General features: G+C 37.4%; 1 protein-coding gene across 1 annotated transcript in view; it reads left to right on the top strand.

Moving 5' to 3' along the window:
* The first annotated feature begins 293 nt into the window (after positions 1-293).
* The window catches only part of inpp5jb (inositol polyphosphate-5-phosphatase Jb), a 41,866-nt gene continuing 17,261 nt past the window's right edge, over positions 294-24,898 (top strand). The window contains exons 1-5 of the mRNA XM_079606000.1: positions 294-734; positions 6,512-7,026; positions 15,420-15,527; positions 17,316-17,424; positions 24,152-24,268. Of these exons, the coding sequence (XP_079462126.1) occupies positions 6,518-7,026; positions 15,420-15,527; positions 17,316-17,424; positions 24,152-24,268 (843 nt within the window). The 5' untranslated portion in view covers positions 294-734; positions 6,512-6,517. The remainder of the gene's footprint in view (positions 735-6,511; positions 7,027-15,419; positions 15,528-17,315; positions 17,425-24,151; positions 24,269-24,898) is intronic.

Here is a 24,898-nt window from a genome sequence, read left to right as displayed (position 1 = left end):
TTCTTGCATTCATTTGCATTGCATTAATTGTCCTAGGTCTTTATGTTGATTTAAAAAAAAGAAAAAGATGCGCGCTGTCATGACAACAGCAACGCGTTCTCATGCGGCATTTCATTATTTACACGGTACTGCGGTCCAAAAACTGCAGCCTATCCCAAAACTAAACATAGACCTTTAACACTTTTGCTGCCTTGCAAGAGGAAATGCAAATATAAGCTTTATCTATAGCGGAGCTTCAGCCGAATACCATGTGACAAGAGCGCCTCGTCCGTGGTGATGATTAAATCTCTGACGAAAGCAACGCCAGCAGCTCTGGTGCAATAAGTGCACGAAACACGAGCAGCAGCTCTGAAGGACAACAGTGGACGTTCATGTCTTGTCATTGACAGAACGCTTTTCTTTGAACGCGAAACGAGCTCACGTCGAAGAACACCGCGACATCTGCGGATGAAATGCACTCGCCTTCAGCGACCCATTTTCTCCTTCCAGTAAACCTCAAGGTCTTTCGCTGTTAGTGTATCAGGGACAGCGGGCACTGATGTGACACATTGGATCTGAACGTGCTTTCACTTCCATCAGCTCAACCGATATTGTCGCATGATGATGAGCTATTTTGATGTCCGCGAAGCTATTTGATTATATTTATCAGTAAGTCTGGTTTCCAGCGGTGCACATCAGATCTCCTGCCAACATACCATCAGTTCTCATCAGCCTGCCTTGAACGAGGACATTGGGTAAGAAAGTCTATTGCCAACACTATAATTGCGTAAAACTGTAATAGCACAAGTGCAAACATGCGTAGGATTGCATAAATATGATATGACGAATAACTTGTACATAATATAACGTAATAAGCTATAACATGTTATTACCATTAAATCATTAAAAAATGTTAATACCATTTCTTTCTCATTACTTCAGTTGTGTTTAACTAATACTGGATTGTTTGCATGTTGTTTTTATTTTGTGTTTACTGTAATTTCAACTATTTTTAAATAAATGCATAAATGTGGGTTATTAATCAGTGAGTGTGTGTGTGTGTGTGTGTGTGTGTGTGTGTGTGTGTGTGTGTGTGTGTGTGTGTGTGTGTGTGTGTGTGTGTGTGTGTGTGTGTGTGTGAGAAATGCATGTGCATCTGTGGCATTATTCAGAGGCTGAAAGATCACAAACAGCTTTGTTGTGTATTTAGTGCGATCAGATACTGAATGGTTCAAACGCTTCTTCGTATCCTCTAAGGAAAAACACACAAGTAGGTCATAATGCATATTAAGGTGACCTTCAGGATTTTTCTTAGTTTCTTACCTTATGTGTATAACCATGGCTCAAAAGTAATATTTTGAGCCTTACATAATATATTAGACTATCTATAAAATCACTGATATAAAAACAGTGCACCTTATGTAGTTAGCTAACTAATTTGGAATGATTCTAATTAGATTTTATGATGGTTCACTCAATTTTAATGAAGTATTGAATCTCATCCACCCCCATGAACATCTCATTTTTAAAGCTTTTCTAATTATGCAGTTCTCCACACTCAGCAAACCTATCTATCTATCTATCTATCTATCTATCTATCTATCTATCTATCTATCTATCTATCTATCTATCTATCTATCTATCTATCTATCTATCTATCTATCTATCTATCTATCTATCTATCTATCTATCTATCTGTATACATATACACACACATATTCAAATGCATACACAATGATTCACTGCAAGAATTTCATGTGGGTGTGTGTGTGTGTATGCATAATCAAATACATCCACAATGACTCACTGCATTTGGGGTCATCATTGCTAGGTGGAGTTTATATTTTTGTCTCTTTTCCTTTTCTGCTGGTCACATGCTTTGCGTTATTCCACACCGATAGGCAAATACGTCTAGTCGTGTGCTTGACTGTAACAATCTTGTCAATACAAGGCAAGCCGGTCAGGCAGGCGAACACAGAGCACAGCGAGGTGAAGACCACGACTACTGTGCAAGTACAAAGACACATGACTGTGTCTAAATATTTACAATCCGGTTGTTGGATATTTGTATCAATATTTTTGCATTTATTCTGGTTTTAAGGGTTAGTTCACCCAATTTTTTTTATTCTTTAATTAATTACTCACCCTCATCATGTCGTTGGGGTTAACACTTTCATTCATCTTCAGAACTCAAATTAAGGTATTTTTGATGAAATCTGAGAGATTTCTCTCCCTCCATTGACAGCTACGCAACTACCACTTTGACGCTTCAAAAAGTTAATAAAGAGACCGTAAAACTAATCCATATGAGTCCAAATTTTCGGAAGAGACTCAATCGCTTTATATGAATATGATGAACAGATTGAATTTAGGCTTTTAAAAAACATATTAAAAAAAGGTTTGCAAACGTTTTTTAGGTTTTGTATAATATTTTATGGCTCATATAGTCTGATTTAATGAGAACATGGAGCTCATCGAGGAGGAAAAAACACCTCAGTTTTATGCAGAGGACCAAACTGATGTTTAATTTGGTGCCATTGCTGATATTTCTATGGCCAAAAAGTAAGATGAAATTCTGATAGCTTGTAATGTAAATCAGTAATATCTTTATAACAGTATAGCCTACTTACATAAAATACATACTATCATCTCCTAATAATTTGTCATAGTATGGTAATATCGAAATGCTTGGTTGGTTTTATTATCAAACATCTGTTGGAGGGCAAAACATGTAATGCAATACAATAATAATGATGATTGAGAGATGAACAAATACACGTTCGCTCAAAAGCCTGGTGTATCACATTTAAAAAAAAATCGGTACAAATTTCGATCATGTTGCTATTTTATTAGAATAATTCAAATTCCGTTAATTTTGTGTATTGGGATGTTTCGTTAGGGCGCGGAGAAAAATAAAGCCGAGTATCATCCTCATAACAGTGAAAACTAACGCCATGCTTCTTAATGGTATCTCTCAAGGGTAGCATGTACTAGGTGAAAAACAACGGTCCTAGTACTGAGCCTTGTGGTACTCCATACTCAAATTGTAATCGATATGACATCTTTAAAGACCATGGTGTTTTTCACTTCCAGTACACAGCAGTCACATTCCTTATTAATAACTAGAGTCTACTGTAGGAAACAGCAATTCATCATTTTTGGTTATTTGCAACAAAGCAAGGAGAGTTGTTGAAATAAATGACTCAACTATAAGCAGTGTTTTCCTGTGGGCAGGGAACGTTCACAGCTGTGTCTGTTGTCTAGTCTAGTTTTTTGTCCAGTCCATCAGCTGTCATTTCAGAGAGCTCACACTAGAATAGAATCCCTCCGAGCTAGAGATGAAACCCATCACCTTGGAAGAGCTTCTGTAGTATGTTTTACCCTTACAGGATTAGTTCACTTTCAAATTAAAAAAATCCTGATAATTTACTCACCCCCATGTCATCCAAGATGTCCATGTCTTTCTTTCTTCAGTCGAAAAAGAAATTAAGGTTTTTGAGGAAAACATTCCAGGATTTTTCTCCATATAATGGACTTCAATGGCAACCAACGGTTTGAAGGTTTAAATGTCCGTCTCAGTGCAGCTTCAAAGTCTCGACACGATCCCAGCCGAGAAATAAGAGTCTTATCTAGCGAAACGATCAGTCATTTTCTAAAATAAAATTAAAAATAATATACTTTTTAACCACAAATGCCCGTCTTGTACTATCTCTGAGATGCGCCACGCATTACGTCATCACGTTGGAAAGGTCACGCGTGATTTCATTGAACATCCAGGATATGCACACGTAAGGACCATTTTAAACAATATACTGACACACATACATATAAATATGTGTCATTCAACATACAATAACTTTGAACGGTCCTCCTACTTGAAACTTGTAAACTTCCGACTACGTCACGCGTGACCTTTCCACCGTGATGACGTAATGCGTGGCGCATCTCAGTACAAGACGGGCATTTGTGGTTAAAATGTATATAATTTACTTTTTTTTTTAGAAAATGACAGATCGCTTCGCTAGATAAGACTCTTATTCCTCAGCTGGGATCGTGTCGAGACTTTGAAGCTGCACTGAAACTGACATTTGAACCTTCAAACTGTTGGTTGCCATTGAAGTCCATTATATGGAGAAATTTATTTTGGAATGTTTTCATTAAAAACCTTCATTTCTTTTCAACTGAAGAAAGAAAGACATGGACATCTTAGATGACATGGGGTTGAGTAAATTATCAGGATTTTTTTTTTTTTTTTTTTTTTTCATTATTCTTTTGTGAAAGTGAATATTGTTCTGTGAAAGTAATGCTAAAAAACAAAACAAAAAAAAACATTCTAAAAATGTCTAAAATGTAAAGAAATTAAACTTTTATTCTGCAGGGATGCATAAATTGATCAAAAGTGACAGTATAATGTTGCAAAAGAATGCTTTCTGAAGGATAATGTGATACTGAAGACTGAGTAATGTAACGATGCTGAAAATTCAGCTTTGATCACAGGAATATATTACATTTTAAAATATATTTCAGTAAATCGTTGGTGAGAATAAGAGACTCCTAATAAAAACATGTAAAAAATCTGGCCAACCCAAAAACTTCTGAATGGTTTCATTTCTGTTAAAGACGCTTTTAAAAATCTTTTGAGGTGTAAGATTATGCAACCCATTGTTATTACAACCCAACCATGCTCATGTGATTTTGGGGAGTTTCTGTTTTTAACTGAAAAACATTAACCAGAAGGATTACAGGGATTTAGCCCACTAAAATACAGCTAGGCAATGCAAGTCGCTATGCTAGGTACTGTATCCAGTAACATTTTGCATTTGGAAATGGAGATGAGAATAGTGTAATATGCCCAAACTGAAAACAAATGCACACACACAATGGCCCTCATTTATGAAAAGTGCGTACACCAAATTTCCAGCGTACACCTGGCATACACCCAAAACCACGGTGACTTTGCGATTTATCAATATGGACGTTGGCGTACGGCACGCTCAAATCCTACGCCAGCTCAGGAGGTGGTGTACATGTACGCACGTTTTGAGTTAGTGCTGAAATGCGCAGACAAAACAATTCCTAACACCACAAAATGCACTGACAAACTAAAGATATGACAGCTTTAGCGTAGGTTCTGCCAGGAAGACTCAATCAGCGTGCCACGTATTACTTCTCTTCTAACCAATCATGTGCTAGCACTCACAGTATAAAAGATCGGTACTTACATTCATCTGAGTTCGCAGATGCTGACGCCGCCAAGTACCTCCATCCTCCCCACCACCACCAGGATGGTCCCTTCCTTAACCTCCAGGGGGTCGGCTGCGCCCCTGCCTTCGTCTTCAGGCAGGATATGCAGATTCCGCTACCCTCGCATTGCTCTCTAAGGACGGGGCCTACGCCAAAGAACTTTATAAATTCATGCTTGCTGGGCTGTTAATAAATATGCGCTGTTATATCAATTTATCTCCCGAGTCTTTCTGGTAGAAATGATATATTATGACCCACTGTAAAAAAAACAACAACATAGAAATTATAAACTTCAGTGTTTATTTTTGTGAGTTAAGCCCGGCAGGTGTGCACGGACTGGGTTCAGGAATGAAAGGCTTTCAATGACCAAAACATAATTCAGACTGACAAAATAATTAAAATGACATTCTTCTTCTTTTAAATAATAATAATAATAATACAAATAATAATAGTAACAAAGACATTCTTCTTCTAAATAACAATAAGCGTCATTAATAATCAAAATCATAACACTAATAAGAAGAATATTACAAATTGTCATGCAATTATTCACATCATCATCACTATTGTACACCCCATTACATGTGACGTCATGCGAAATTCAATGCTAATAGTTTCAAAACACGTGCTGTAAAATAATGCATTGTGATGATAGGTAATTTGCTCAACCAACCAGCGATTTAAACTGGATTTCCACCGGAGAAGTTTCTCCTCTTTGCCGTCTTCCGTGTGTCCATGGCGTAAAATGAGGGCGTGGGGGAGGCGGAGACGTGAATATATAGGGGCGTGTTAATCTAATGAAGATCGGTTTCAGCCGCGGCATTTATCAAGAGGCAGGTATTGCGTACACCTGAATTTCAAAGGTACGCACAGCTTCATAAATCAAGCGGTGAGAGGAGTGTAAGCATAATCTTACGCCAACATATACGCCCGTTTCCACGCAAGATTGACAAATGAGGGCCATTATGAGCAGCCTTTATTTTGACATGCCACTTTTGTTTTGAATGCTTTTAAGCCTTGTTTCACAGACAGGGTTTAGATTAATCCAGGATTAGGGCATTAAAGTTGCTTTTATGAACGTGCCTTAGAAAAAAAAAAACATTATTGGTGTGAATCTTGAGACAAAATAATAGCACTGACATATTTTAAGGTACATCAGTGCAAGTTTCTTTCAGTTAAAATAGCTCAAACATGCATTTTAGTCCGGGACAAGGCTAAATGTTGTTAAAAAGTGAAGGTAGTTGTTGAAATGCACATGCTGATTGATTCATCGTTATGCTTCTCTTAGATAACAATGGAACCAGAGCAGCAAATTCAAAGCCAGTGTAAAACGAATGATCTGGCATCATCTGCACAAGCAAAAGGCCCGTCAGAAACGTCCTCCACGTCTTCTCCTGCCACTTCTACACCAGCAGCGGCTCCAGCCCGGCCCCGACGGCCCCAGAGGACCCCGCGAGTGGAGGGATCGATCGACGTATCAGAGCCCAAACCTCCAGAATCTCCTAAAGCTCAGCAGACGACCAGCCACGCTGAACCGAGCGGCGCCGACAGCTCCGGTAACCCGCCAGAAGCTCAAACTCAACTCAACGTTGCTAATGTCAGTCATGGACCTCCGAGTTTGGCTGGACAGAAGATTTCAGGACACGCTGCAATGGCCCGGAGCCACATTTCCATGAGGGCCGCCTCTCTTCCACAGACCCCATCATACAAACCTCCAGCCACAGATCCTGTGTCCCACCCTCAGAGGGCCCTTTCTGTCGCCGGCACCGCGGACACTCAGTCGCAGGTCGTGGAGGACTTCAGGTACCATTTCTACCAGGGTTTGAAATTAACATGCGGATAATAATCACTAGCCAATTTGGCGTGTTTCACCGTGTCCTACCTACACGCGACGCGACGCCGCGACACGCGATAAAAGGCGTCTTTTCCATGTTAAAGGATTAGTTCACTTTAAAAAAAACTTTTGCTGATAATTTACTCACCCCGATGTCATCCAAGATGTCCATGTCTTTCTTTCTTCAGTCGAAAAGAAATGAAGGTTTTTGATGAACACATTTCTCCATATAATGTACTTCACTGGGGACCAAACGGTTCAAGGTCCAGATGACAGTGTCAGTGCAGCTTCAACGGGCTTTAAACGACACCAGACGATGAATACGGGTCTTATCTAGCGAAACGCTCGGTCATTTCAAAAATAAATAAAAAAGTTTAAGTTTTATAAGCACAAATGCTCGCCTTGCTCTGTTCTGTGATGCGCGTTCGTGACGTCACGTAATACGCAGTTACGTTGTAAAGGTCACGCTTGACGAGTCAGTGTTTACAGATGTGCGGAAGGAGGACCATACACACATATTCAAATGTCTTTGTGTCAGTTTATCGTTTAAAATGCCCATTTCGTGTGCGAATCCGGGTTGTTGTAATATTAAAAAGCCTAAAAGAAAAATTTCGTCAGGACAGAAATGTTTTACTCCTCATAGAAGCGTGACCTTTACAACGTAACTGCGTATTACATGACGTCACGAACGCGCATCACAGAACAGAGCAAGGCGAGCATTTGTGCTTATAAAACTTAAACTTTTTTATTTATTTTTGAAATGACCGAGCGATTCGCTAGATAAGACCCGTATTCATCGTCTGGTGTCGTTTAAAGCCCGTTGAAGCGGCACTGACACTGTCATCTGGACCTTGACCCGTTTGGGGCCCATTGACGTCCATTATATGGAGAAATGTGTTCATCAAAAACCTTCATTTATTTTCGACTGAAGAAAGAAAGACATGGACATCTTGGATGACATCGGGGTGAGTAAATTATCAGCAAAAGTTTTTTTTAAAGTGAACTAATCCTTTAATCAGAGTTTTTGTCTATAGTACTACTTAGCTAAATGCTCCTCTAGAGTATTTTCTAGCTGACTAACGAGTTAAGGTAATATTACATGACATTTATATTTCTAAGCTGTTTTTATTGATGTCTTTCCCTGTTTGAAACACTGATTGAGAGACTGAGACTTGATAATACATTTCAGTAAGTTGAATATCATCATTATAACATTGACAGAATTTGAAACCTGAGACTTTTTTTCATATCAAAAGTAACAAAGCACAGAGTATTGTGATTATTGGATGGCATGCACACTACAAATAATGTTTAGTGAAGTTTTGTTTGTGCATCAACTGAGAATGGCACAGACTAAAAAGATATTTGTTCATCAAAAAAATTAAGATCGATTAAAAACAAGAAATCAATATTGTAAACTTAGCATTAGCGCCCAAACAGCCGACACTTTTACCTGTTGTAGTTTTTCCAAATATACACTGACAGTCTTATATTGTGTAATATTTTAATATGCAATTTATTCCTGTGATGCAAAGCTGAATTTTCTCAGCCATTATATCACGATCCATCATTTGCTGCTCAAAAAAACATTTCTGATTTCTTAATTTTTGGAAACGGTGATATATTAGAAACCATGATATATTTTTTTCAGGATTCTTTGATAAACAGAAAGTTCAAAAATAACAGCATTTATTTGAAATAGATTTTTTTTTTTTGTAATACAAAAATCTTTACTAAATATCTTTACTAAAATCTTTACTTTCGCTGTATCCTTGCAGAATAAAAGTGTTAATTTACTAAAAAAATAAAATCTTTCTGACCCCAAACAGTGCGTTTCCCCACTAACCTGAATTAGAGAAGGGACTTATAAACATGATTTGCTTGTGTGTGTGTGTGTGTGTGTGTGTGTGTGTGTGTGTGTGTGTGTGTGTGTGTGTGTGTGTGTCGTTCTGTGTATTCTGAGCTCATAATGCAGTTTTGTAGCTGCCGCTTTAAATACTCGAGCTCTTTAAAACATGATGAATTCTGATTGGCTGTCAATGTTTTTATCGTTCATCAGCTGGGACAAATCGTTCTGAAAGTCAGTTACATACAACAAAATAACTCTCAATGAAAAATGATGCTAAATAGTGCTTAATATGTACATTTAATACAAATAAATAAAGGGGTGAGTTTGTTCTGATCTTATTGCTGTTAGTTTAAAGCACGACACTCTCACTATCCCCCGTCAGCCTCCGCCGCTGATGTGTGTTGTTGAAATAACCGTGTGTTTACTCCTGCTTTATCAGATCTGCTGGGCTTGCATTATTATTCTGTACACAGTAATGTTCTCTTCTGCCGTCTCCTGATAAAGACGTTTAGGAAACAAGGCGACTGCAGCACATGGAAAACATACATGACTGGAAACTAGCGAGCCGGATTATTTGAAAATGGAAATATGTCACGAGCGCAGTGCCAGCGGTTATAATGAACTCATTCAGTAACAGTGCACATCATTCTCTCTTAGCTTATGAGGTCACAGATCAGAGAAGGATTGCATTTTAAGAACATATATACTCACTCACACACACATTTAGAAAACACACACACACACACACACACACACACACACACACACACACACACTCAGTAACAGTGCACATTAGTGAGGTCAAAGATTAGAGAAGGATTGCATTATTAACATATATACTTACTCACACATTTAGAAAACACACACACACACACACACACACACACACACACACACACACACACACACACACACACACACACACACACTCAGTAACAGTGCACATTAGTGAGGTCAAAGATTAGAGAAGGATTGCATTATTAACATATATACTCACACACACAAACTCACACACACACACACACACACACACACACACACACACACACACACACACACACACACACACACACACACACACACTCAGTAACAGTGCACATTAGTGAGGTCAAAGATTAGAGAAGGATTGCATTATTAACATATATACTCACACACACAAACTCACACGCACACACACACACACACACACACACACACACACACACACACACACACACACACACACACACACACACACACACACACACATTCAGTGACAGTGCACATCATTCTCTCTTAGCTTATGAGGTCAAAGATCAGAGAAGGATTGCATTATTAACATATATACTTACTCACGCATTTAGAAAACACACACACACACACGCACGCACGCACGCAAACAAACACACACACACACACACACACACACACACACACACACACACACACACACACACACACACACACACACACACACACACACACATTCAGTAACAGTGCACATTAGTGAGGTGAAAGCTTAGAGAAGGATTGCATTATTAACATATACAGTGCTATGCATAAGTTTAGACACCCATGCTAAAGTTGCCTAAAAAGAGGAATAAAAAATCATCTTTTGGAAATTTATCTTAATCCCTTAATTTAAAAAAATAGGAAAACTCCAACCTTTAAGGACACCAATTTTCTTTGTGAATGAATAATGTATCGTAAAAAAATAAATGTTCTTCCTTAAAATACAGAGTGCATAAGTTTGGACACCCCTATGTTAAATTCCCATAGAGGCAGGCAGATTTTTATTTTTAAAGGCCAGTTATTTCATGAATCCAGGATACTCTGCATCCTGATAAAGTTCCCTTGGCCTCTGGAATTAAAATATCCCCACATCATCACACACCCTCCACCATACCTGGAGATTGACATGGTTTAATTTCAGTTAGCCTAAAAGCTGGTTTAATTTGCATTGAGATATGATCTTATGGAAAGTACCCCATGCCAATCTCTAGGTATGGTGAAGGGTGTGTGATGATGTGGGGCTATTTTAATTCCAAAGGCCAGGGGAACTTTATCAGGATGCATAGTATCCTGGATCCATGAAATAACTGGCCTTTAAAAATAAAAATCTGCCGGCCTCTATGGGAATTTAACATAGGGGTGTCCAAACTTATGCACCCTGTATTTTAAGGAAGAACATTTATTTTTTTACGATACATTATTCATTCACAAAGAAAATTGGTGTCCTTAAAGGTTGGAGTTTTCCTCATTTTTTAAATTAAGGCATTAAGATAAATTTCCAAAAGATGATTTTTTATTCCTCTTTTTAGGCAACTTTAGCATGGGTGTCTAAACTTATGCATAGCACTGTATACTCACACACACACTCATACACACTCGCACGCACGCAAACAAACACACACACACTCACACACACACACACACACACACACACACACACACACACACACACACACACACACACACTTAGATAAGAATATAAGAGGATTCTCTTTCTTGGAAATAAAGCTGGAAGGGATGCTGGTGGAATTATTGAGAAAAATATATATTAAATATTTATATATTCATTGTTTGGATCTTAAATGAGATGATTTATAAACATCTTTAACTGCAATGGAGTGACGTGATGTGACACGACAAAACTAGGTCGCTCCCGTTATAATCAACAACGCTGTCCACATCACAAGCATGTGTAATTATCCTGATCATGTTCTTACTCCCTTTTCATTTCTTTCACTTGTTTATTTATTAATATGGCACAAACATGTCTTCAAGCTCAATGTCCCAACTAAAGATATGGAAACACACACTCTTATACAGTCATTTATTTCTGTATTTATAAGTTCATTTATTTCAGTAATTCAACTTAAAAGGTGAAACTAATATATTATATAGACTCTTTATATGCAAAGTGAGATATTTCAAGCCTTTATTTGTTATTATTTTGATGATTATGGCTTACAGCTTATAAAAGCTTTTCACAATATTCAAATTTTGATGTTTTCATAAGCTGTAAGCCATAATCATCAAAATAATAACAAATAAAGGCTTGAAATATCTCACTTTGCATGTAATGAGTCTATATAATATATTAGTTTTACCTTTTAAGTTGAATTATTGAAATAAATGAACTTTTGCACCATATTAAAACATTTTCGAGTGTCATGCACACTGATAATATGATTATAATGAGATTTAGGCAATATCGCAATTAAACTGTCCCTCATGTAAACACAATACTTTGATCAAATTGATGTGATTAAGATCATAATGGTTGTAACCAGGATGACATTAACACCAGCCAACCTGCCAAATGTGTGTGTATTTCAGCAGAGGTGTGTATCGCAGTCTCTCCTACCAGACACTTTGCGGGGTTGAATTTTGTATATAATATATACAGGGTTTGACATTAACTTTTTAGCTCACCAGCCACTGTGGCGAGTGGTTTTCCAAAGTTACAAGCCACTCAGCATTTTCACTGGCCACAATTTTGACATCAATACCATAGGGAAAAACTGCCATATAGATATTTTTTATATTATCTCATAATTTGGTAGCAGGTATATTAGGCTGCTGTCACTTTAAGACTTCATGGGCGGATCCATTATGCTGCGTTCACACCAAACGCGAATAGAGCGTCTGGTGCGAGTGAATTCAATGTTAAGTCAATGTAAAGACGCGGTTACGCGCATCTGGAGGTCCTGCGGCGCGAATGAGACGTTTAGCGCTAAGCGGTAGACACAAATTGACGCGCGAATGAGGCGAATTGAGCGTCTGGAGCGAAACGCGTTGAAAATATTTAACTTTGGCATCAATTGATGCCTCCGTTAACCAATCAGGAGCCTGCTTGCTGCTGGTGAAGTGACGTAATAAACGGGGGCAGGCCCGCTTTTCAGACTATAATGTAATTTTAAATATTTGGCCTCAATAAATTATTTTGTAATATGACTAAATGCCTGCGTGAAAGAAGGAATGACATTGTTCAGCTATATGTTCATGAATGTGACACTGAACACTTGCAGTCATACATTTCTGAATGAGATGAAGAAAAACTCATAATTAAAGAAGTCGTTTGACCAACGTTATAACGAGTCATTAATGTATTTTAACTTATATGTTTCATATAATAGAACCGAAGCTATAGATTGTGAATTTAAACATTTCTGGTTTACCAGCGGCAGACGTCAGGAGCACTAGCCGAGGTGAGGCTGTTCAGGCGGGTTAGATGAGCGCTGAACGCCCGGTGATCGTCTGGATCTCAGAAACGTCAGATCAAATTTTGTAAATAGGCGCTATCTTTATAAACAAACCACAGATTTGAGCTTTAAACAACTACATTCTCGACTGAACAACTCTTAAAACTACATTTCGTGACACAATAACAGTAGTATTTTTAAATTTCGCGGCCTTTCTTGCAAACAGACACCGCCTAGCACTCGCCTCTCCCACAAGAAGCGGATTTCGCCTCGGACGCGCGTCAATTTCGCTTCAAACGCTTGCTTTTTATGCATTCAAAATGTTCAAGCGTCAAACTAGACGCGAATTTGACGCTCTATTCGCGTTTGGTGTGAACGCAGCATTACTCTGTTACACATGCGTTTTCTTTCTCAACTGTTCACGTTCACTTAAAACATACTCGCCAAGACTGACATTGTGACATTATGTTGTGTGTATTAGACTGTTTAAGCGCAATTAGCTGAAAAGAAGAACTAAATTTAGTGCTGAGAGGCGGCTTTATGTGCGTGTACTTTGAGTTAGAGCACAAAATCTGCGGGAATGAGTAAAATTATGAGCAATATGTGCAACCCCACACCGAAATTTCTGACACCACTACATTGCAATTAGTTTATTATTTCAGGTGCCTTTTTAAAAGACTAAATTTTTTTTTTTTTTTTTTAAACATATGGTGTATGCCGATTTAAATCACAATAAACAGGCATGTAAACACTCTAACCGCACCTATTCCACTCCGACTTGTCATGTGCAAATTTATAAATAAGTCATTACATTGAGGTGGCAAAGAAACTGTGTTCATGTTGACAACATGAATATAAGTGTTATGAATTACCACTGGAGGCAAGCTGGTTGAGAACCCAAATGCAACTTTACTTCAAAAAACATAAACATAAAACAATGGCATGGCATCAAAACTCAGAACTAGGAACAAGGACATGAAACATTGAATACTAGACAAAGACACAGGGCAAACATGAGGGCTGAGGCTACGTTTACACGTGGACGGCTATTTTCATAAACGGACATTTCACCCTCTCTCCGTTTTCAAAAATAACATCGTGCACATCTGTCAGTTTTCAGGAAAGTGTTCGTTTACATGAACCCGTGTATATGCCGTCAAGAGCATGCCCAACCTGTAGGTGACAGTGTAACGAGAAGCTCAAGCCCACGTCAGCCAATCAGAATCCCAAAAATAGTCATACACTGTGACGTCGGCTGCCTAAAACTCAGTTTTTCTCAGTTTACATGCAAACAAAGTTTTCCAAAATCTCCAATCTGGCCGGAGTTTTTAGAAAGAATCGTTTTCAGAGGCGAATTCTCCGTTTGCTTGTAAACGAAGGGAAATGTCTCCGTTTTTCAACCATGTACGTGTAAACTGGGCCTAAAATACACAGACTAATTACAAGACAAGGAACACCTGTGAACAATAATCAAGACGATTAACAAATGGCAAGACACATGGCAGGATCACATGACAAACAGGGAATCACATGACAAGACAAAGAAACAAAAAAACAAAACCGTGAAACAATAATGCGGTATATTGATGGTTGAAAACATTGAAATGGGGACATTTTAGGCACGTCCCTGAAAAAACGACTGAGGCCAGATACTAAAGAGCCAATGAACAAATCCATGTGCGCTGGAAGAGCTTGACCAGTAACACACCCACCATATGTGACCCAGTCTGGAGCCGCACGGGTATATCTGTGGCGATAGCCAACTATACATTGTATGGGTCAAAATTATTGATTTTTCTTTTATGCCAAAAATCATTAGGATATTAAGTAAAGATCATGTTCCATGAAGATATTTTGTACATTTCCTACCGTAAATATATAAAACATGTATTTTTGTGAGTGAATGCAGCACAATCGTGAACATAAATGCACAACTTTAAAAGGAGATTTTCTCAATGTTTCGTTTTTTTTGCACCCTCAGATTCCAGATTTTCAATAGTTGCATCTCACACAAATATTGTCCTATCCTAACAAACCACACATCAATGGAAAGCTTATTTACTCAGCTTTCAGATGATGTATAAATCCATGTGACTGTTCTGTGGTCCAGGCTCACATATATAGAGTTCATCATCTGTGCTGTGCATTGGGGTATGTGAAGAATGGCGGTGAAAATATGCACAATTCTTAGTGAATGATCAGAATGATGTAAACGTGAGTGAAGAGGTGCACATGTACACAGAGTCACATGACTCGGCTCGTAATGCAGTTGCGATAGCAGAGGACTGTAGACATGGCGTTCTCTAATGTGTCTCTCTGCCATCAGGGTGCATATGATCACCTGGAACGTGGGCTCCGCCATGCCTCCCGAAGACATCACTGCTTTACTGGGCCTGCATGTTGGAGACGGGAACACAGACATGTACATTATAGGGTGAGACTCACACTGATGTTCTTTGTGAAAGCTGCTCGATATGACAAGAAATCACAGTCCTACTGACACATGTTCAGAAAATGGCCAAAAGTTTAGATTTTTTATTTAATTTTATTTACAACGGTTAACGGCTAATATGGTCAAACTTCCTGGTTCGAGCTGCTGCTTTTTGGACCAGCTGTAGTTTGTTTGTTAAGCGTGCAGGGCAACCACCCAGTAGAGCATTACAATAATCTAGCCTTGATGTCATGAACGCATGAACTAATTGTTCCGCATTTGTCAATGTTACTGCATTATATATTTCCTTTGGCTACCAGCACAAATAAATGCTTTAGTTAATAATTTGAATGAGATTTTATTTATATTAGGGCTGTCAAAAGATTAATCGCGATTAATCGCATCCAAAATAAAAGTTTGTTTACATAATATATGTGTGTGTACTGTGTATAATTATTATGTATAAATACACACACATTCATGTATATATTTAAGAAATATTTGCATTTATATACTGTATATACATTTATATAATTTATATTATATATAAATATTTTATATGTAAATATAACCATTTTTTCTTAAATGTATACATGATTGTGTGTGTTTTTATATATATATAAATAATTATACACAGTACACACACATATATTATGTAAACACAAACTTTTATTTTGGATACGATTAATCTTTTGACAGCCCTAATTGATATATTTTATTTATTTACTTTTAAAGTTTTAGTAATTTTGTGGTGTGTTTTTGTAATTAGCTTTTAATATGTCTATATCATTTTTCTGAGTTTTATTTAGTCTCAGTTATCTGTTCCTACTGACACATGTTCAGAAAATGGGCAAAAGCTTCGATTTTTTTTATTCTATTTTATTGTATTTACAACGGTTACTGTTGAACTTTCAAGAAATTATATTTTCCTATGGCTGCCCTACATATTGTAAATGATAGACATTATAATTTCAATAAATAAATAATAACCCATAACATTTCTTCTTCAGCTCATGTTCTTTTGTAACCATTCGACCCTGTAACAAAATATTTTGGCTGAATATTACAGGGTTGTTCAAATAGCTAATAATGGCCTTAATTAAAAATTTCACATTTTAATATTTGATTTAAAACAGAAATCACCAATTGAAAGAAGTCTTACGAAGACTCATTTATTTGATCGGAAATACAACATAAAAACAAATAGTGCACATATTATTATTGTTATGTATATTAACAATAATATTATGTATTATAAATTATTATTACATATTATCATAGTTATTAAATATTAATACAATTTAAGATAACTGTTTTCTTTTTTAATATAATTTTCAGCATCATTACTCGTCTTCAGTGTCACATGATCCTTCAGAAATCATTCTAATATGATGATTTGATGATTATTATCAATGTTGAAAACAGTTGTGCTGCTTAATTTTATTTTTTTTATTAAAAATTATACGCGTTCAGGTTTGGAACAACTTTTGAATTTTTGGTTGTATTATCCCTTTAATCAGATCAGGAGGATCTCTGATCCGTACACTAGAGCATAGGTGAAGATATGACCATAATTAAACAAGTGTTCATCAGAATTGATCAAATAATGATGATATAATGCTATAATATGACGATCATAATCTTGTGCATGACAGTACAGATATAATCTACCGCCCGCCATAAGGTCTCTTCTTCTACTTCTCCCTTCTGGTGTTTTTCAGTGTTTGATTTAAGCTTTACTGACCGCCATTTACTTCTCTCCTGTGCTTTCTTCCACGCTTCTCCTCTCAGCTTACAGGAAGTGAACTCAATGATCAACAAACGACTGAAAGATGTTCTCTTCACTGACCAGTGGAGCGAGGTCTGCATGGACGCTCTCAGCCCCTTCGGATATGTACTGGTCAGTAATGTTCCTTCTTAACAGCGCAGACACACGCACACACACACACACACACACACACACACACACACACACACACACACACACACACACACACACACACACACACACACACACACACACACACACACACACACACACACACACACACACACACGTACTCTAGTGGAGTGAACACTATAGTACACACACACACACACGTACTCTAGTGGAGTGAACACTATAGTACATGTACTGGTCAGTAATGTTCCTTCTTAACAGCGCACACACACTCACACACACACGCACGCACGCACACACACACACACGCACACACGCACGCACGCACGCACGCACGCACGCACACACAGAAACACACACACACGCACACACACACACGTACTCTAGTGGAGTGAACACTATAGTACACACACACACACACACACACACCCACACGTAGTCTAGTGGAGTGAACACTATAGTACACACACACACACACACACACACACACACACACACACACACCCACACGTAGTCTAGTGGAGTGAACACTATAGTACACACACACACACACACACACACCCACACGTACTCTAGTGGAGTGAACACTATAGTACACACACACACACACACACACACACACACACACACCCACACGTAGTCTAGTGGAGTGAACACTATAGTACACACACACACACACACACACACACACCCACACGTAGTCTAGTGGAGTGAACACTATAGTACACACACACACACACACACACACACACACACACACCCACACGTAGTCTAGTGGAGTGAACACTATAGTACATGTGCTGGTCAGTAATGTTCCTTCTTAACAGCGCACACACACACGTGCGCACACACACACACGTACTCTAATGGAGTGAACACTATATCACACACACACACACACACACACACACACACACACACACACACACACACACACACACACACACACACACACACACACACACACACACACACACACACACACACACACACACACACACAGGGCCTCAGGGGTCACATTATGTAACACTGAGTGAGTGGCTGAGGTTGAGAATCTCTTTGCTGGTCTCTGTCTCTGTCATGTTTCTATTTTCATCAGTTACACTCCTCCCTCATTTTATTTATTTTATTCATTGTGGAAAAATAACCTCATACACATCTGTATAGTTGAACACAGTGTGTAGTGTGTTTCACACTGACTGAGATGTCCAGCACTGCAGGGTGAGCAGAAGGCTAGTGTTATATCCCGGACGTGTCTCCTGAGGGACGTTATAATGCCACTTCTGCTGAGTTCATCTCGCTGTTACCGGACGCTCCAGTGCCGCTCGTCGCACCGCAGGCCTTTCCTATCAGTGTAGTACAGTTCATAGTTTAGTTCATATTTTGAATTAGATTTTATTTATATATTTTCTGTTTTCACTTTAATTTAGTTCAAGTTTTAGTAATTGTGTTGTGTGTTTTTGTTATTTTTTTTACCGTAGTTTTTCAGCTTTTAGATATGTCGGTAACACTTTACAATAAGGTTAGTTAGTTAACATGAACTAATAATGAACTGCACGTATAAAGCATTTATTAATCTTTGTTAATGTTAATTTCAACATTTACTAACTTTATTAAAATCTTGTTAACATTAGTTCATGCACTGTGAACTAACATGAACTAACATTGAACAGCTGTATTTCTATTAACTAACGTTAACAAAGATTAACAAATACAGTAACAAATGTATTGCTCATGGTTAGTTAATGTTAGTTAATACATTAACTAATGAACCTTATTGTAAAGTGTTACCGATATGTCTATATAGTTTTTTTTAATGAATTTGGATTTATTAGTTCGAGTTTATTTAGTTTTAGTTATTTTAGCACTTCAAGTTAATCAAAACAAAAAATGTTCCTTTGTAATTAGCTGAAATAAAATAAATGTAAGTTTTTTTAATATTTATTTTATTTTAGTTAACATTTATAGTAACTAAATGTTTTTATGGTTTTAGTTAGCAATAATAACCCTGATTCAGTAGGATAAAGTATGGCATATTCATCTTTTTATATCTTTAGTCTTCAGTCTTCATTTCCATTTTAGTTTTAGTAATTTTGTTATGTGCTTTTGTATAGAAGCTTGTTTATGCCATGGAATAAAACGATTTAATAGGTAGTTGCGATTTATCTCACGATTCTGACTTCTTTTTTCAGAATTGTGAAATAAACTCACAATTGCGAGGAAAAAGGTCAGAATTATGAGAGAAAAAGTCGCCTTTTTATTACCTTTTTAATTATTTTTAACTCTGTGGCGGAAACAAGCTTCCATACTTTTAGCATTTTATAAGTTTTTTTTTATATTTCTTTTTAGCTTTAATAATTTTTTAAAATCTCGGTTATAGTTTTAGCCATTTTAAAACTTATTCAGTTAGTTGCCTAGGCAGCATTTTTAATTTTCATTTAAGTATTTAAAGTTAAAGTTTTTCATCTACCGTAGTATATTTCATTTCAGTTTTATTTCAACATTATAAAAAACATGCTCAGTTGTTTCAACCCATGTTTGGGTCAAATATGGACAAGCCCAACCGTTGGTTTTTATAATGTAATAAAAAAAAATGAGTTAGTCCATATTTCACCCAAACATGGGTTGAAACAACCCAGCATTTTTCTGAATTAATTACTGAAAACAATTCTTACTAGTTTCATTTACCAATAACACTGAAAACAGTGGTCATGTCCCATTCCATACGCATCCTGTCAAAAATTCTCAAAAAATGAGAGAGCAAGCAATTACTCAGGTTGTGTGTTTTCTCTGTATAAAGGGGTGGTATAATGCCCTTTTCACAAGATGTAAAATAAGTCTCTGATGTCCCCAGAGTGTGTGTGTGAAGTTTTAGCTCAAAATACCCCACAGATATTTTTATATAGCATGTTAAAATTGTCACTTTTTGAGGGTGAGCAAAAACACACCGTTTTGTGTCTGTTTCTTTAAATGCAAATGAGCTGCTGCTCCCGGTACAGGGGGCGGAGCTACAAGAGCTTGTGTCCTTTTACCCAGAGCCATAGAGAGAAAGAGTTGCGACACTCTTTGCTGTCGCCGCTATGGCCGTCACGTGGTTCATGTAAGCCCAGGGTCCCCGCGGATCCTTAAAAAGTCTTAAAAGGTCTTAAATTCGATTTTTTTAATTTAAGGCCATAAAAAGTCTTAGTCTTATTTTTACTTATGAAAAGTCTTATTTTTACCTATGAAAAGTCTTAAATTTTAGATGACACTTTGACTTAGACGTATCTAAATACTTTCCAAATGAAAACCATCTAATTAGCGTACGTATAATTTTTTATTATTCTATCTTCGTGGATTTGCTTGTTCACGTGACAATTCGCGTCATTTACGGCAGCGTATTAGCCTGCGTCTGTCTCCTGCACGCGAGAGGAGAGGATAAGAGAACGAGTAAATGTCAGTTCAATAGTTCATTCTTTGGGTTTAGGATTGTCTATGAACTATGATGATATTGTAATCATTGTTTTAACTACGTACGAGGCACCGCGAGTGCGAGCTGACATCGCATTTGTCTCTCATGCTTGCTTTCACTGTGTGATGTGTCAGTGCAGTTATAGGTATGTCTCCAAATGAGTTTTTGTCTTATATGTATATCATATTATGTTGTTATATTAGAATATCACGAGCAAGAGTGCCGTTATCCTGTGCACAATTGCAAATGTGCTATTTATTTTATACAACAGTTAAATTAACAATAAAGTTAACATTGTGTGTTACTTTTTATATTGGCAATATTTTGTTTCCCCCTTTATTTCGCCGACGAGAATTTCATAATGAAACTAGTCCAACAGACAGCGATTCTTTTTTAAAAACTGAAATCTGCGTTTTGAACGAATCATTTGATTCATGAATGAATCGGCCGTTTGAACAAATCTGTTGAATAAATGACTCCAAGAACTCGCTTATTAAGACAGTGACTTACTGCCACCTACTGGCGGGTTTAGTTGCATATTTAAAGTACCCTTTAATTAAAATGATCAAATTATAAATAATTTCATATTTAAATATTGAATAGCTTTATTTATGCAATTGTAAATTAAGTGTAAATATTGTCACCTCTGCACTGCAAGGATGGATTTTAATTTAATTATTTAATTTACTGTATTATTCTAATATAATTTAATTTGAATGTTAGAATTTGACATAAAAGGTGATGCATACCTCTAAGTACGTTTAGAAATAATTTCCATATTTAGGTGAAAATGCCCCTGGAAATCAATTTAAGGTGGCAAATATTGCCCCTTAATAACATTTTTAATTTCAGTCACTACTGTGAACTGACCACTGCATAGAGTATGTTAAATATTAATATCTTCGTGAGTCTAATATCAACAACAGGCCTAAACCAGCGCATGGTACCAGTACAAATTCAGTAAAATATCATCTAATTATTATCAACAAAACTTTGAAAATATCGAGATATATTTTTGTTAATATTGCACACCCCTAATGTACGGTATTAATTTTGATTTCTTCAGGTCTTAAAAAGCCTTAAATTTTACTTTAAAAAATGTGCAGATACCCTGAAGCCGTACGCTGGCTGTCATGTTCTTCTATGGGACAGAGAGCAGCGATTGCATTATTGAACGGAAAATATAAAATAAAACACACACCCAAGTACTTTTTCAGCTGTTATTGCATTTTGTTAATGTCAGTTTGGCATTTGGAGAGGTAACGAGGTACTGTATATTACTTAGTTAAGTTTTAGGCTATATTTTTGGAGGGAAAAGCTTAGTGTTCATGTTCGCATAGTAGTTGCACAGGCTTTAGCGGCTTTAACTTAACATTTCCATATCATTCATCTGATGATGGACGTCTCATGATATTTATTTTAGCACAACTGGGCTGTATTAGGCTATTGATTCCCGTGATTTTGCTTATAAATTCCGATTCAGCCATTAGCCTAACGTTACCTTCGTGATCACGCAGAGGTCTGCCGTGGCGGTCCGTTCAGAATTCGCTTAGAAGCTAGCTCACTTCTTCTGATGAAAGTGTCCACCCCCAGGACCACAACGTGAAACATGATCATGTTAAGACTAAGAATTTAATTGTAAGATTAAGCCATACACATATTATCGAAACTATAACAGATTAAAAACGAATTTCACTGATACAAATAAAATATTTTTTATTAAGCAATGACAGACAACAAAAATGTGTGCTTGTGTTAATGTGTGTGTGAACAAGAAAAACAAAAACCAGGGGCAGGTGATCCATGAAACAGACAGGACTGGTGATGGCCATGACAATCCTAGAGGTCCAGCATTGTTCTCACAAGCCGCTTCACTCAAGACAACAAATGAAAAGTTAGTATATCCCAAAAATGTAATTAAATAAAAGTTGCTATAAAGGTGGCAGTGATTCATTACCGAACTAATTAGATGCTACCTTCACAGCTGGCGAAGTCAATGCTTAATAAATGCTTATAAATATAAATAATTACGCTGTGCATGTACAAATAGATAGATAGATAGATAGATAGATAGATAGATAGATAGATAGATAGATAGATAGATAGATAGATAGATAGATAGATAGATAGATAATTTATTGTCCCTTAACGGGAAATTTGTTCTCACATATTATCATACAGCACACGCAACTGGCATGTAACAACAACAGCAACAACTACAACAACAGCAACACACAGTGAAAGTTCAACTTTATAGCCTATTAAGGATTGAAATTGCAGATGGTACAAAGCTCTTTTTGAAACGAGCCCTTCTCCATGTTAGGGTCCTGTATCTTCGCCCGGAGGGCAAGAGAGTAAAGTGGAAGTTGAGGGGGTGCTCTGGGTCTGTTATTATTGTCCGGGCAAGGCGGGCTATTGCTCTGTCATTGAGTTCTGAGATGTTGGGTGTAGGGGAGTGTATTATTTTTGCTATGTGTGTGAAGACCAAATGAAGACCAGTTTAAGCATCGCAAAGGGCCACAATATAGACAGTTGACAATTCAGAAGAGGTCGATATTTCAGCAAGTTACCTCTGGAACAACTCGACGCGCAGCAATGTAAGTGAATGGGGTTCAACGCACAAATGACAGTGTTTGGAACTAATCCGATCTCCACATCCCGGAAGTAGGCGGTTAAAAGCGCCGCCATTTTTTACAACGGAGGTCTATGGGAGTGTCGCAACTCTTTCTCTCTATGGCTCTGCTTTTACCTCACACACACACACACACACACACGCACTGAAAATGTAAAAACTTTTAGCCTTTTATGTTCAAACCGGAGTCAGACAATGATGAAGAGAATCAAGAAGAAGTGACAACATGTAGAAGCAACAGGACATTTCTGAATGGTTAGTTGACGAATTTATGGAGTTTATGTGTAGTTATCTTCTAGTTATTGATTAGCATATTCTGTTTTGATAATCTGTAAGTCGTGTTCAGGGGGCGGGGTTTATGTAAATTCTAGGGTTGGTGATGTCACTAACCCGGGAGGAATGTCGTGTAGTCTCTACCAGCCGTTTGTTGTAGTCCTTAAAAAACTATTTATTTAAAAGCAAATATCTCCCTTTGCTTTGAACTTTGAGCGTTGTAACTTTGCAGATGTTGTTTATGCTCAAACAGCAACATTACACACTAACTACAGTTAGAAAAGTGAAATCATACTCAACCACCCCTTTAAAGCCAATGCTGCAGGAACTGTGTTGAATGTGTGTGTGTGTGTGTGTGTGTGTGTGTGTAGGTCACGTCTCAGAGGATGCAGGGAATGCTTCTGCTGGTCTTTTCCAAGTACTTTCACCTTCCGTTCCTGAGAGGCATTCAGACCCAGACGACTCGCACCGGCCTCGGGGGAATCTGGGTACGTGATCCGCAATCTCACGCTCCCCGCTGTAAAGTCTCCGATGATACGTCGTCGAACGGTTTATGAATCCTCATTTGCAGATATGAAAGGTTACAGGGTTCTGTCAAATATCACATGCAGTGTGCTGCTGAAATATTAATAATGTGCTGAACACCTAATGAATATAAAATGACGCCACCGTAATGATAAAGTCAGCGCTCACAGCGAGAATAACAGCGTCAAACCTCAGAACAAAGAGTTTCTCCCCCGGGGATTCATAACTTATAAAGTGAATTCACATTCAAAGTCACATTCATCGGAGTTCATTGAGCATAAACTTCTGTAAGCGGACTTATTTGGTAGTCTGAATATTTTCTTTGATAATCCCTTTTAAATCATTAATGAATCACTTTAATGAGAGTTTAATAAGTGCTCTGCATTAATACAGAAACTAGTGTGTGTGGCTTATTTCCTGCTATTAGCAACTGACATACATCATTTGATAATATGATTTACAGGTGAAACTCGAAAAATGTGAATATGGTGCAAAAGTTCATTTATTTCAGTAATTCAACTTAAAAGATGAAACTAATATATTATATAGACTCATTACATGCAAAGTGAGATATTTCAAGCCTTTATTTGTTA

This window comes from Phoxinus phoxinus, assembly GCF_949152265.1.
Source record: "Phoxinus phoxinus genome assembly, chromosome: 3".
Classification (NCBI taxonomy): domain Eukaryota; kingdom Metazoa; phylum Chordata; class Actinopteri; order Cypriniformes; family Leuciscidae; genus Phoxinus; species Phoxinus phoxinus.
Note: the sequence above shows the minus strand (reverse complement) of the source record. Positions and strands in the feature narration are given on the sequence as shown.